We start from the raw sequence: 15,283 nt of genomic DNA, 5'->3' as shown, positions 1-15,283 counted from the left end.
CGCGATTACACAGTTCATCAAGAGTAGTGACTGGCGTATTGTGATGAGCCAGTTGCTCGGCCACCATTGACCAGACGTTTTCAGTTGGTGAGAGATCTGGAGAATGTGCTGGCCAGGGCAGCAGTCGAACATTTTCTGTATCCAGAAAGGCCCGTACAGGACCTGCAACATGCGGTCGTGCATTATCCTGCTGAAATATAGGGTTTCGCAGGGATCGAATGAAGGGTAGAGCCACGGGTCGTAACACATCTGAAATGTAACGTCCACTGTTAAAAGTGCCGTCAGTGCGAACAAGAGGTGACCCAGACGTGTAACCAATGGCACCCCATACCATCACGCCGGGTGATACGCCAGTATGGCGATGACGATTACACGCTTCCAATGTGCGTTCACCTCAATGTCGCCAAACACGGATGCGAACATCATGATGCTGTAAACAGAACGGCCGGCCGAAGTGGCCGCGCGGTTCTGGCGCTGCAGTCTGGAACCGCGAGACCGCTACGGTCGCAGGTTCGAATCCTGCCTCGGGCATGGATGTGTGTGATGTCCTCACGTTAGTTAGGTTTAACTAGTTCTAAGTTCTAGGGGACTAATGACCTCAGCAGTTGAGTCCCATAGTGCTCAGAGCCATTTGAACCATTTTTTTTTTGTAAACAGAACCTGGATTCATCCGAAAAAATGACGTTAATCCCTTCGTGCTCCCAGGTTCGTCGTTGAGTACACCATCGCAGGCGCTCTTGCCTGTGATGCAGCGCCAAAGTAACCGCAGGAATGGTCTCCGAGCTAATAGTCCATGCTGCTGCAAACGTAGTCGAACTGTTCGTGCAGATGGTTGTTGTCTTGCAAACGTCCCCATCTGTTGACTCAGGGATCGAGACGTGGCTGCACGATCCGTTACAGCCATGCAGATAAGATGCCTGTCATCTCGACTGCTAGTGATACGAGGCCGTTGGTATCCAGCGCAGCGTTCCGTATTACCCTCCTGAACCGAGCGATTCCATATTCTGCTAACAGTCATTGGATCTCGACCAACGCGAGCAGCAATGTCACGATACGATAAACCGCAATCGCGATAGGCTACAATCCGAGGCATCACGTTTCACCAGGCAACGACGGTCAACTGCTGTTTGTGTATGACAAATCGGTTGGAAACTTTCCTCATGTCAGCACGTTGTAGGTGTCGCCCCCGGCGCCAACTTTGTGTGAATGCTCTGAAAAGCTAATAATTTGCGCATCACAGCGTCTTCTTCCTGTCGGTTAAATTTCGCGTCTGTAGCATGTCATCTTCGTTGTGTAGCAATTTTAATGCCCAGTAGTGTTTATTAATGTATAGTGAAAGGAGATGCCGGCCATCACGGTACTGGCTTTCTTATACGTAGTTGAATGAAGATTAAAATAATTAGTTTCAAAGCAATCATATACAAGTCGTGTTCTTTGAGAGTTCGGGCGGGATTTTTTAATATCACGATGATGTTTGCCTACGCTCCTGCGGAGGAGTCAGATGAAGATGACAAGGATGCATTTTACTTCGAAATGGAGAAGGAAATCTGCGAAGTCAGAGGGGTTACGAAAAAACTATCCTTGGGGATCTGAATGCAAAAATATAGAAAGAAGAAGTGTACAGGAACATAACGGGAAGGGACGGCCTACGTGGAGTCGGACTAAGGCTGATACATTTTGCCAGTGGTAAGAAAATAATAAAAAGCTCATGGCGTCCAAGGAAAGATAATACGAAGTGCATGTGGCCATCGCCAGAGGGAGTTACGAGAAACCAGACAGATCATGTTACATATGATTATACAGGGTGTTTCAAAAATGACCGGTATATTTGAAACGGCAATAAAAACTAAACGAGCAGCGATAGAAATACACCGTTTGTTGCAATATGCTTGGGACGACAGTACATTTTCTGGCGGACAAACTTTCGAAATTACAGTAGTTACAATTTTCAACAACAGATGGCGCTGCAAGTGATGTGAAAGATATAGAAGACAACGCAGTCTGTGGGTGCGCCATTCTATACGTCGTCGTTCTGCTGTAAGCGTGTGCTGTTCACAACGTGCCAGTGTGCTGTAGACAACATGGTTTATTCCTTAGAACAGAGGATTTTTCTGGTGTTGGAATTCCACCGCCTAGAACACAGTGTTGTTGCAACAAGACGAAGTTTTCAACGGAGGTTTAATGTAACCCAAGGACCGAAAAGCGATACAATAAAGGATCTGTTTGAAAAATTTCAACGGACTGGAGAACGTGATGGATGAACGTGCTGGAAAGGTAGGGCGACCGTGTACGGCAACCACAGAGGGCAACGCGCAGCTAGTGCAGCAGGTGATCCAACAGCGGCCTCGGGTTTCCGTTCGCCGTGTTGCAGCTGCGGTCCAAATGACGCCAACGTCCACGTATCGTCTCATGCACCAGAGTTTACACCTCTATCCATACAAAATTCAAACGCGGCAACCCCTCAGCGCCGCTACCATTGCTGCACGAGAGACATTCGCTAATGATATAGTGCACAGGATTTATGACGGCGATATGCATGTGGGCAGCATTTGGTTTACTGACGAAGCTTATTTTTACCTGGACGGCTTCGTCAATAAACAGAACTGGCGCATATGGGGAACCGAAAAGCCCCATGTTGCAGTCCCATCGTCCCTGCATCCTCAAAAAGTACTGGTCTGGGCCGCCATTTCTTCCAGAGGAATCATTGGCCCATTTTTCAGATCCGAAACGATTACTGCATCACGCTATCTGGACATTCTTCGTGAATTTGTGGCGGTACAAACTGCCTTAGGCGACACTGCGAACACCTCGTGGTTTATGCAAGATGGTGCCCGGCCACATCGCACGGCCGACGTCTTTAATTTCCTGAATGAATATTTCGATGATCGTGTGATTGCTTTGGGCTATCCGAAACATACAGGAGGCGGCGTGGATTGGCCTCCCTATTCGCCAGACATGAACCCCTGTGACTTCTTTCTGTGGGGACACTTGAAAGACCAGGTGTACCGCCAGAATCCAGAAACAATTGAACAGCTGAAGCAGTACATCTCATCTGCATGTGAAGCCATTCCGCCAGACACGTTGTCAAAGGTTTCGGGTAATTTCATTCAGAGACTACGCCATATTATTGCTACGCATGGTGGATATGTGGAAAATATCGTACTATAGAGTTTCCCAGACCGCAGCGCCATCTGTTGTTGGAAATTGTAACTACTGTAATTTCGAAAGTTTGTCTGCCTGAAAATGTACTGTTGTCCCAAGCATATTGCAACAAACGGTGTATTTCTATCGCTGCTCGTTTAGTTTTTATTGCCGTTTCAAATATACCGGTCATTTTTGAAACACCCTGTAGATATATACCGGGTGATCAAAAAGCCAGTATAAATTTGAAAACTTAATAAACCACGGAATAACGTAGATAGAGAGGTAAAAATTGACACACATGCTTGGAATGACATGGGGTTTTATTAGAACAAAACAAAAAAAACACCCCATATTGCTAGACACGTGAAAGATCTCTTGCGCGCGTCGTTTGGTGATGATCGTGTGCTCAGCCGCCACTTTCGTCATGCTTGGCCTCCCAGGTCGCCAGACGTCAGTCCGTGCGATTATTGGCTTTGGGGTTACCTGACGTCGCAAGTGTATCGTGATCGACCGACATCTCTAGGGATGCTGAAAGACAACATCTGACGCCAATGCCTCACCATAACTCCGGACTTGCTTTACAGTGCTGTTCACAATATTATTCCTCGACTACAGCTATTGTTGAGGAAAGATGGTGGACATATTGAGCATTTCCTGTAAAGAACATCATCTTTGCTTTGTCTCACTTTGTTACGCTAATTATTGCTATTATGATCAGATGAAGCGCCATCTGCCGGACATTTTTTGAACTTTTATATTTTTTGGTTCTAATAAAACCCCATGCCATTCCAAGCATGCCAATTTGTACCTCTCTATCTACATTATTCCGTGATTTATTCAGTTTTCAAATTTACACTGACTTTTTGATCACCTTGTGTATGAGCGTATGGCATTGGTGGCGGGAGACCCCTCGCGGGGCGGTTCGTCCGCCGCTCCACTAGTTCTTTAACGCCACTACGGCGACTTGCGAGTGAATGAGGATGAAATGATGATGAAAGACACACAACACCCACTCATCTCGAGGCAGAGAAAATTTCTGACCCCGCGGGGAATCGAACCCGGGACCCCGTACGCGGGAAGCGAAAACGCTACCGCAAGACCACGATCCGCGGGCTGATTGTAGATAAACGGCACACATCAGAAATTATTGAAGTTAGTGGCTGTAGAGGGGCAGATGAAGACACAAATCAGTCAGTGCAGATTAGATGTAGGCAGAAGACAGATATGGTAAGAATCGAAAAGAGTAGGAGAAAAGTGAAACATAATATAGAAATTCTCCAAATTAAAGAAAAGTAGGAAGAATGCAAGAAGAAATTAGAAGAGATTATCAAGACAAGAAAGAGCACATGGATGTGGAAACTAAGTGAGGGATACTGGTGTTGCGGCGTAACGATAAGCGACGGCACGAAGAGGAGGAATGCAAGAGCAAAGAAGGCTGCGAGACGACATCAGCCAATAGCCTTCTGACAAGGATCGCAACACGACAGGAGCGGCCTCTAGCCGAAGAGAATATAAGCGCCGCTCCTGCCAGCCTCGGCCAACTGCTCTTCCGTCGCCACGCAGAATATGTAACCTAAAAAGGACTGAAGCTGATAAAGGTATTGTACCCAAGAATCACCAGCAGGGAGTTGAACCTCGACACCCAGCTCCGGCTGTACCGGATGGTTGTCCACCCTTCCCTCACCTATGGCTCCACTGCGTGGCCTACAATTGGTGCCCCCCGGATGCAGATCCTCCAGCACCTACAGAATAAGGTGCTTCTGTGGAGCCTGCATGCCCCTCCCCTCACGAGGAAACGGACATTCTCACGACGTCCATGCGGGCGAAGGCGCAGCGTCTCTATCCCAAAGTAGAAGCCCTACGTGAAACGGTCGCTGGCGTACAAACCATTGGCACCACAACTCCCCGGCACTGGTATCGGCACCCTGTTCCTCTTATCATCCTTGAGGACTCAGATTCCGACCATAGTTAACGATAGCATTCCCACGGCCACTGCCGAAGCGTTAGTAACTTGACCACTCGGTGGGCGTCGATAGTCGTAAACCACCAATGTTGCTACCTAATGTTGTCCGTAGTTATGTTAACTCTTGCCTGCAACCTGAACTTCCACCGTCGGAGGGTGGTAAGGGACTTCAAGTCCCACCGCCAGACCTTCAAAGTGCACTCCAGTGATGTCTTTGGAACAAAACCATTGTCGAATGGAACAGTTTTACCATCCACCAACACAGTAAGACCGTGAGCCTCGGCCGCACAGTGCCAGACCGGGACACACAGACTATCACAGTACTAGAAGACAGTACTAGGCCAGCCTTTAGTGATCCACAAACTGTGTAACAAACTTACCTGAACACTGTATATAGCAAAGGACTCCGACTTAATTGCATGTCGCCCATCGCTTGCGACACCATTGTAAATTCAAAGTTCAGTACTGTCAATCTTCTACACTCAAGCTCATAAATTAAGGATAATGCTGATACATGGTGAAACAACGCTCTGGTGGGCGGCTTGCGGGTTTAAATCACCTCGGGGTATGACCATGCGGTGCATTTGACCTGCGGTCGTCGCACGGTGGCGCTGGCAGCAGTCCACATACGCAGAGGTGTGTTGGTGCATGTCGGAGTACGGTGCAGCGAGTAAGTGTGCAGACGTTTTCAGACGTGCTAATGGTGACTGTATGTTGAAAATGGCTCAAAGAACACATATCGATGATGTTATGAGGAGTAGAATTCAAGGGCGACTGGAGGCTGGTCAGACACAGCAGGTCGTAACACGGGCCCTCCGTGTGCCACAAAGTGTGATCTCAAGATTATGGCAACGATTCCAGCAGACAGGAAACATGTCCAGGCGCTACAGTACGGGACGTCGACAGTGTACAACACCACAAGAAGACCGATATCTCACCATCAGTACCCGGAGACGGCCACGGAGTACTGCAGGTAGCCTCGCTCGGGACCTTGTCGCAGCCACTGTAACAGTTGTCTACAGACACACAGTCTACAGACGACTGAACAGACATAGTTTATTCACCTGGAGACCTGCAAGGTGCATTCCACTGACCCCTGGTAACAGGAGAGCCCGTGACACCTGGTGTCAAGAACATAGTACACGGTCATTGGAACAGTGGTCCGAGGTTACGTTCAAGGACAACCAGATACCAACCTCTTAATGTCCTTGAAAGGGACCTGTATGGAGGTCGTGGTTTGATGGTGTGGGGTGGGATTATGATTGGTGCACGTACACCCCTGCATGTCTTTGACAGAGGAAGTGTAACAGGTCAGGTGTATCGGGATGTCGTTTTGCACCAGTATGTTCGCCTTTTCAGGGCTGCAGTGGGTCTCACTTTCCTCCTGATGGATGATAAAGCACAGCCCCACCGACCTGCCATCATGGAGGAGTACCTTGAAACAGAAGATATCAGACGAATGGAGTGGCCTGCCTATTCTCCAGACCTAAACACCATGGGATGCTCTCGGTCGACGTATCGCTGCACGTCTCCAATTCAGGAGCTCCGACAGGCACTGGTGCAAGAATGGAAGGCTATACGCCAGCAGCTGCTCGACCACCTGATCCAGAGTATGCCAATCCGTTGTGCAGCCTGTGTACGTGTGCATGGTGATCATATCCCATATTGATGTCGGGGTACATTAGCAGAAAACAGTGGCGTTTTGTAGCACATGTGTTTCGGGACGGTTTTCTTAAGTTATCACCAATACCGTGGACTTACAGATCTGTGTCGTGTGTGTTCCCTATGTGCCTATGCTATTAGCGCCAGTTTTGTGTAGTGCCACGTTGTGTGGCACCGCATTCTGCAGTTATCCTTAATTTATGAGCCTGAGTGTAAGTTGTAATAAAACTATTAATGTGATTTGCTTGAATTGTTGTATAGCATTTCGAGAACGCAGCACCCTTTAGGCACCCTATACGAGACGAGTGGGCAGGACCCCACAACTGGAAACAGTTATCATTAGCCATGGAAGAATCACTGGGGAGGCAGAATAATAAGGAACAATGAAATGGTTCGACGAGGAATGCTCACTGGTAACTCATAGAGAATGAAGTGAGACAAAGAATGATGCAAAGTAAAACAAGACTAGCAGCAAAAAACAATAGGGAGACGAAGAAAACAGCAGATAAGTTATATATAGTGATGAAACGGCAATCTGAAAGGAGGAAGATAGCGCATTTGGACAAAATGTGGAATAATAATGAGAAACGAAAGTGCTGTCAAAGATCCACACTCTAGAGAAATGAAGAGAGGACACAAACCAAGAGCAGGCTTCTATATAGATAAAGACGGGAACCTAATTGGAGATTAAAGCAAAGCTTGGAAAGATAGCAAGAGTATTTTGATGAGTTACTTGATGGGAAGGGGGGAGGGGACAGAACTGGAATTAGAATCACAAACAGATAAGCAGGAAATCGAATCACCAAACTTAGAGAAAGTGAAGAATGCAATTAAAAACTTCAACAATAATAAAGCAGGAGAAGACAGCATAGAGGCCGAATTATTAAAATTTGGGGGAAAGAGGGTGGAGACGGCTGTCAATGAATTAATAAAGGAAATATGGAAAAAAGAAGAAATACCTAAGGATTGAACCGTGGAAATAACCTCCCCTTTACACAACTATGGTGATGAGGCAGAGTGCAACCATGAACGAAGGAAGGGTTTAACGTCCCATCAACATCGAGGACATTAGAGACGGGACACAAGCTCGGATTGTGTCAAGGATGGGGAAGGAAATCGGTCGTGTACTTTCAGAGGAACCATCCCGGCATTTGCCTGGATCGACTTAGGGAAATTACGGAATACCTAAATCTCGATGGCTGTACGCTGGTTTGAAGAGAGCAACAATTACCGCGGGATTAATCTCTTAGATAAAACGTAAAAAGTGTTTAGTAAGATTTTAGCCCGTCGGCTATAATTCCGCGTGGAAACGGTACTAGGGAATTATCAGGCTGGATTTAGGAGGCAGAGATCCACAATGGACCAGATATTTTTATTGAGACAAGTGCTACAGAATTTTCATGACTATGACAAGCGTTAACTGCATTTGTTTTACGTTGAGTTTAAACTAGCGTATGACAGCCTAGACAAGAATAAGATCCTCCGCTAAAATAAGTGAGGATGGCCGAAATGACAATGAAAGCAACAGTGTGCAAGATCAGTATAGAGCAAGAGTTGTCAGGAGAGTTCCATGTGAGGAGGAGGCTGTGCCAAGGAGATGTAATCTTTGCCCTACTTTTAACTTAGCACTAGAGAAGCTAATTCGGCAAATAACAACAAACCTAGTTGGAACAGTATTTAACCGGCAGATCCAGGTGATGGCACACGCTGATGACACGGCATTAATCGCAAGAAATATCAGGGCTTGGAAGAATAATTATGCTACACTGGAAGGAACAGAGCGGAAATTAGGACTGGAAGTTAATATAGGGACAACGAAGTGTATGATGATGGGAGATCCTAGTGAGAGTGGCGGAGAGGCTTCCATAAAAATAAATGGAGATGTTTAAATACTTAGGCTCAATAATACGAGAAGAAACTGGTACACCTGCCTAATATCGTGTAGGGCCTCCGCGAGCACGCAGAAGTGCCGCAACACGAGTTAGCATGGACTCGACTTATGTCAGGAGTAGTGCTGGAGGGAACTGACACCATGAATCCTGCAGGGCTATCCGTAATAGTACGAGAGGGTGGAGACCTCTTCTGAACAGCACGTTAGAAGGCATTCCAGATATGCCCAATAATGTTCATTTCTGGGGAGTTCGGTGGCCATCAGAAGTGTTTAAACTCAGAATAGTGTTCCTGGAGCACTCTCCAGCAATTCTAGACGTGTGGGTGTCGCATTGTCCTGGTGGATTTGCCCAAGTCCGTCGGAATGCACAGTGGAAGTGAATGGATGCAGGTGATCAGACAGGATACTTACGTTATGTGTGACTTGTCAATTGTACACGCCCCACACCGTTACAGAGCCTCCACCAGCTTGAACATTCTCCTGCTGACATGCAGGGTCCATGGATTCATGAGTTTGTCTCCATGCCCGTTCTCGTCCATCCGCTCGATACAATTTGAAACGAGACTCGTCCGACCAGGCAACATGTTTCCTGTCATCAACAGTCCACTGTCGGTGTTGACGGGCCCAAGCGACGTGTACAGGTTTGTGTCATGCAGTCATCAAGGGTACATGAGTGGATTTACGGCTCCGAAAGTTCATATCGATGATGCTTCGTAGACTGATTCGCACGCTGACATTTGTTGATGGCCCAGCATTGAAATCTGCAGCAATTTGCGTAGGGGTTGCACTTTGGTCACGTAGAACGGTTGTCTTCAATCGTCGTTGGTCCTATTCTTGCAGGATCTTTTTCTGGCCTCAGCAACGTCGGAGATTTGACGTTTTACCGGATTCCTTATATTCGTGGTACGCTTGTGAAATGGTCGTAAGGGAAAATCCCCACTCCATCGCTACCTCGGAGATGCTGCGTCCCACCGCTCGTGCGCCGACTACAACACCACGTTCAAACTAACTCAGATCCTGATAATGGGCCACTGTAGCAGCAATGAACGATCGAACAACTGCGCCAGACACTTGTTGTCTTATATAGGCGTTGCCGACCGCAGCGCCGTATTCTGCTGTTTACATATCTCTGTAGTGAATACGCGTGCCGATGCCAGTTTCTTTGGCGCTTCAGAACAGCAGCACAAATCCAAGGAAGGCTAACAAGTGAAATCCGACGTTAATGTTCCTTGGAGAATATATTCAAGTCCAGAAATGTTAGTAGGAACACAAAAAGTCCAAATATATTTTATTTACTTAAGAACTAATGTATAGATCGAAAGGCTGGGTGATCACCACAAAGGAGGAAGGCTGGTTATTGAAAAGAATGATGATGATGAGGTTTCATACTCCGTGGAGCGTAGGGGACGATGCGGGAGACTCCCATCGCCGTACTAGGCAAGGTCCTACCGGAGGTGGTTTGCACTTGCCTTCCGCCGACCGTAACGGGGATGAATGATGATGATAAAGACGACACAACAACACCCAGTCATCTCGAGGCAGGAAAATTCCCTGACCCCGCCGGGAATCGAACCCGGGACCCCGTGCACGGGAAGCGAGAACGCTACCGCAAGACCACGAGCTGTGGACAATTGAAAGGGAAAAGGAAGATTCTGAGAAAGACATTTGGGACGGTGCGAGAGTATGAAAGCGGGAAAACAAGGACAAACACAGAACTACAGACATTCTTGGACACATGAAAATCGTGGTGGATATCATGGAAGGAAGAATAACATGGCCGGAGTACAAAGAATGCCAGAAACTGGAAGTATTAAGAAAGCGTTTATAGAAAAGCCTGAAGGGAGAAGGAGGAGAGGAAGGCGCAGGAAAAGGTGGCTTCAAGGTATAGAGGAAGACCTCAAAGCGCTGAGAGCTAGGGACTGTGGAAGGAATGCGATGGGCAAAGAAGAATGGAGGCAGGTGGCAATGGAAGCCAATGTTCTACGAGGACTGTAGCGCCGACCAGTAAGTAGGTAATCACAGAAAAGTGGATAAAAATTTAATGAACTCATCTGATTGCATTGCCCATGGCTTTGATCGTTTCTCAGTGTTGTATTCTTGATTCTTTTCCAGTATTTACAGCATTTGGTAACACACCGCTGCGATATTTATCAAATATCGTCTTGTACCGCCATCGTCTAGCATGAAAATTTTTAATACTTCTCTCAGTTTCGACTGTTAAACGTCATCACCAGCAGAGTACGTTTCTCGATTTCGGTATGCGTGTGGATGCAAACATGATGTTTCAACTCACACTATATAACGCCAAAAATACAGAACGTCAGAACTCAATATACATGTTTGTGTTTAAATTGAATGTAACTTCTGAAGTTCAAAAAATGGCTCTGAGCACTATGGGACTTAACGTCTGAGGTCATCAGCCCCCTAGAACTTAGAACTACTTAAACCTAACCAATCTCAGGTCATCACACACATCCATGCCCGAGGCAGGATTCGGACCTGCGACCGTAGCGGTCGCGCGGTTCCAGACTGTAGCGCTTAGAACCGCTCGGCCACCCCGGCCGGCTTCTGAAGTTCATTTCGTTTTATGACACGGTCTAGGTTCTGTGACAAGAAAAACTTCTTGCAGTGATTATTTGTAACAATCTAAATTGAGCGACAATAAGAGTTTTCGTAATAGCCGGTGGTGGTAAACCATGATTTTCGAATATATACCTTTACTAATTTAGCGGCCGCAGCGTCTCTCGCGTAGACTGTACGGCCTGCAGAGATTTTTGTTATTAATCGAATTTTTATGTTGTTCACAAGCTGCAACTCCTTCTAAGCTATTCATGCTAATTAAGGCCATATAAGCATGGTCTTTTCCGAAAGTATATCTGACCAAAAATAGTGAAAACGTGTATTTTCAAATTTCTAACTGAGAAGCCAAACTTAAATTTTCTTAAATTCAGCTTTAAAAATGCTTTCACAGTAAAATATTTTCATAAAAAATTTCATCCCCAATTTAACCCTCTTAGGGTTCAATTTCCAAATCACTGAAACAAGTATTTTTTTTTTTTTTTTTTTTTTTGTAACCGAGAAGTAAAATGCCAATGTTCGTAGATGTAGCTTTAAAAATACTTCTGCAACTTTTTAAATAATGATATATTTTCAAAAAATCTGCCACTATTTTACCCCCATAGTGTTTCTTTGTTTCTGACCGAGAAATCAAATACCGATTTTCGTATCTATAGCTTCAAAATTGCCTTAACAGCGACATGTTTCAAAAGTAAACCTTCATCCCCTATTACACCGCTTTAGGGTTGGAATTACGTAAAATCTCTTTTTAAACGACGCCTACAGTACATGATCCACACCGTCTCCAAATTTCATGTTTGTGTCTTAAGCGGTTTGTGCTGGGCGGTGATGAATCAGTCAGTCAGTCAGGACATTCCCTTCAAACACAGAGATTAAGATTCTGGCGGTTCGAAACGATGAACACATATGTGGAAAGACGCGTTCGTGCTGCCAGAAATGAGAAAAAATACGCATAAGTTTACATGTCAAAAATACTTCTCTTTCTGCGGCCTTGTACACGTGAAAACCGGTTTGCACCGGAGCGACCATACTCGTAGTCAAGCGATCTGCAAGGAACGAGCATTCCTTCTGGAGCAAACAGTAAACAAGCGCAAGCAAACATTATTCGACCTGGTTCGGTCCGCATTCGTACTTACTCGCTCGTGTTCCGCTAGCTATGGGGTCTTTCAGTGAATCATCAAACGAAGCTCGCGAGCGATTCGCATCGGCGCTCGCAGCCTGGAAAACTTCGTGTTATTTTGCGGATGAACCGCTTTTGTTATCGATGTTAGTCTACCGTAAACGCCGGAAAAACTCGGATAAGGAGAGGAAGGGAAAGGCCCTCCACTGAGGAAAACGAACAGAAACACTGCTTTCTGAGACCGTAGATTAAAACGACTGAAAGGTGAAACAGTCTCCTCATTTACACTCTCGCAAAGTCATAGTCTGCAGACATTGTTCACCATTGCAGTACTAACGAGGAAAACATAGCGTTTACTATAACTCGATTTCCCAGAAACTTCGCTCGGTGGAAGAGGGGTCAAAATAAGCGGACGCGTTTCGGGCTATCTGTCGATACTCAACCGATTCTGAAAAAATGACTGTCGAAGTTTTCGACATACTTTATGTACCTTTTACCGACATGACAGAAGAAGCGGTGGCTTAGTGCCTAGAGTCGCGGCTTCACGCTTTCGCCCCTCGTATTTGAAACCCGATTCTTGTTTTTATTTTTGTTTTTCTTTTACCTGCCCAAGTCCGTAGATTACTACATGAATGTATTCCAATTTATGTTGAAATAATGTTGTCCGAATTCGTCTACTAATTGTGTGTCTAATGCTTGAATAAGAAAAACAAAAAGCCAATAAATGGATGGAAAAATTATTTGAAATTGTTGTCGGTGGAATTCCGCTGATGCAACTTCATTCGTAATCCATAGCAAGCACAAGTTTTCGGAGAAGTGATCCGTTATGCATGGTCTGACGCGAAATTATTGCCAACGCGTGAAATCTTCGGCAATGATAACGCCGTTTCTTTCCCGAGTGGATTTATACGAAGAAATGTCTCTGTGCAAACTTGCCTTCCTGCGATGCTCATAGTGGTCCGAATTCCTACATTTCGAATGTTTCTACGGTTGTTATAATCCAAGGGAAAGCAGAACATCCTCCTGGAGACTAAACATAAGAATATAATATAAGGATTAAGAATTGCTATAAGAATGAAATACAAGAATATGAATATTTAAAAAAACTGCGCGACCAGTACGGCTGAGCTTGTCGACTGCTAAAACAACGTCGAAAACTTTGACGATCGTTCTCTTAGAAACGGTCGACAACTAAGGATAAGCCGAGATACGTGTTCGTTTTGTTTTGGCTCGTCTTTCGCCAAGCGAAGTTCCTGAGAAATCGGATTACGAACTTGCTGTGTTCTCGTAAGTGAACCAGTTTTACTGATGAGTGCACATATTGATTTTAAATACTGTGATTTATTATTCTTGTACTTTACGCTAATGCAATGTATTACACATTATCTAAAGAAATTGTCATATTAAAATATTTTGTATATCTTATTGTTGTTATTATTATATCCTACGCAACTGTGGCACAATACAAGTGCTAGTGACAGCCAATTATATTTTGGAGGGGAGGGGGTGAAAAGAGGAAGGGACAATAAGAAACTGTGGACCCCATTGGACACAACCCTGCATCTGTGCTTGTTACAGCTGCTGGATGGTTATAACTACAGTGCAGCAACTCACGGGGTTCCACTGTGAGCTGTAATTATCGTATGACAGCAAAACATGGTAAATATGCTAATGCACTAATGCGGGACCAATTTACACTGGAAAAAAATTAGTTGCAATTTTAGCTGCCAGGTACAAATTGAGCGCTGTACAGCATCTTCCGACGTCTCCAGTGTTCACATTAAACGAATTGTGCAATCGTCGGTTAATAACAAAACCAACGTTATGGCTTTCTCACTTGTTAGACCTTTTCTGCCCACTTCTCGTTCATTAATCCATTACATATGGAAGCATTTCAATAAGTCTTTCTTGCATTCACAGCGCCAGATTTGCACCTGGTGACCAAAACTGGAACTATTTTTTTGCCTGCGTAAATTGGTTCCACATTAATACCTTAGAATATCTACCAAGTTTTGCTGCCATACGATAATTACAGCCCACATTTTTCCTCTGTGAGTAGCTGCATTTTAATTAAAATTACACGAATGCTGGCGTTTATCTGCGAGCGCTCGTAATTCTCTTTTCCTTCCGGTGTAAATGCGGCCTATAACGCTTGCAAAATGCGACTGGCTATAAACTGCTGTGTGTACTTGCCATGATGCTCCTGGCCCTCTACGGCTAGCGCGGTCTCCGCATGTTTATCTTGCCCCCTTACCGTCTCGGAGATGCGCATCCTTGCGACTGACGCCCGAAGCTCACTGGAAACAGTTGAGCAAGCGCCAGCCACTTCCCCTCCCTCAGATCAGCTGGTGGGGGAGTCGGTGCGCAGTTCCCGCTGATTCGCACTGCACAAACAAAACAAGCGGCATACGTCAGCGCGGAGGGGACTTCCCTCTCTGCCGGCCTCGTCACGACTCTCTTCCTCGTGTCAAAGCCGGGGTACAGCGTCAAAAATAAGAGAGAGGATGAAGGCTGCAGAAACAGTGACGACGCACTGTTTCAGACAAAATACTAGTCGCTTCCTTAAAAGACGCCATTAGTTACTACGGCGCTCTGTAGAAGCTGTAGCGACGGCAAAACTTCAACCACGTTTTGGCGCGTTATTGGAAACTCGCAGAAGTGTTCACGAGATAGGATGGCGGACATTATATTTGGTCTTGATGAACTTGCTACGATTGCAATTGCTTTAGATGATGAGGAAAGAGAGCGGAAATTGGCAAGGCAATCAAAACGAACGTGGGTGAAGAAAATGATTTTCAAGAGAATGTGTGAAGGTGAATATCACACATTGTATAGAGAGCTGGAAGAAGAGGAGACGTCATTTTGTAAATATTTACGAATGTCGAGACAGCATTTTTTTTAATTTGCTGTCTTTGATAAGCAACAG

General features: G+C 45.6%; 1 protein-coding gene across 1 annotated transcript in view; it reads right to left on the bottom strand.

Moving 5' to 3' along the window:
* Positions 1-14,696, bottom strand: part of LOC126482277 (peptidoglycan-recognition protein SC1a/b-like) — a 72,905-nt gene extending 58,209 nt beyond the window's left edge. The window contains exon 1 of the mRNA XM_050106261.1: positions 14,551-14,696. Within this exon, the coding sequence (XP_049962218.1) occupies positions 14,551-14,629 (79 nt within the window). The 5' untranslated portion in view covers positions 14,630-14,696. The remainder of the gene's footprint in view (positions 1-14,550) is intronic.
* Positions 14,697-15,283: the final 587 nt, after the last annotated feature.

The sequence above is a fragment of the Schistocerca serialis genome, chromosome 5 (genome assembly GCF_023864345.2).
Source record: "Schistocerca serialis cubense isolate TAMUIC-IGC-003099 chromosome 5, iqSchSeri2.2, whole genome shotgun sequence".
NCBI lineage: Eukaryota > Metazoa > Arthropoda > Insecta > Orthoptera > Acrididae > Schistocerca > Schistocerca serialis.
This window is presented reverse-complemented; position numbering and strand designations above follow the sequence as displayed.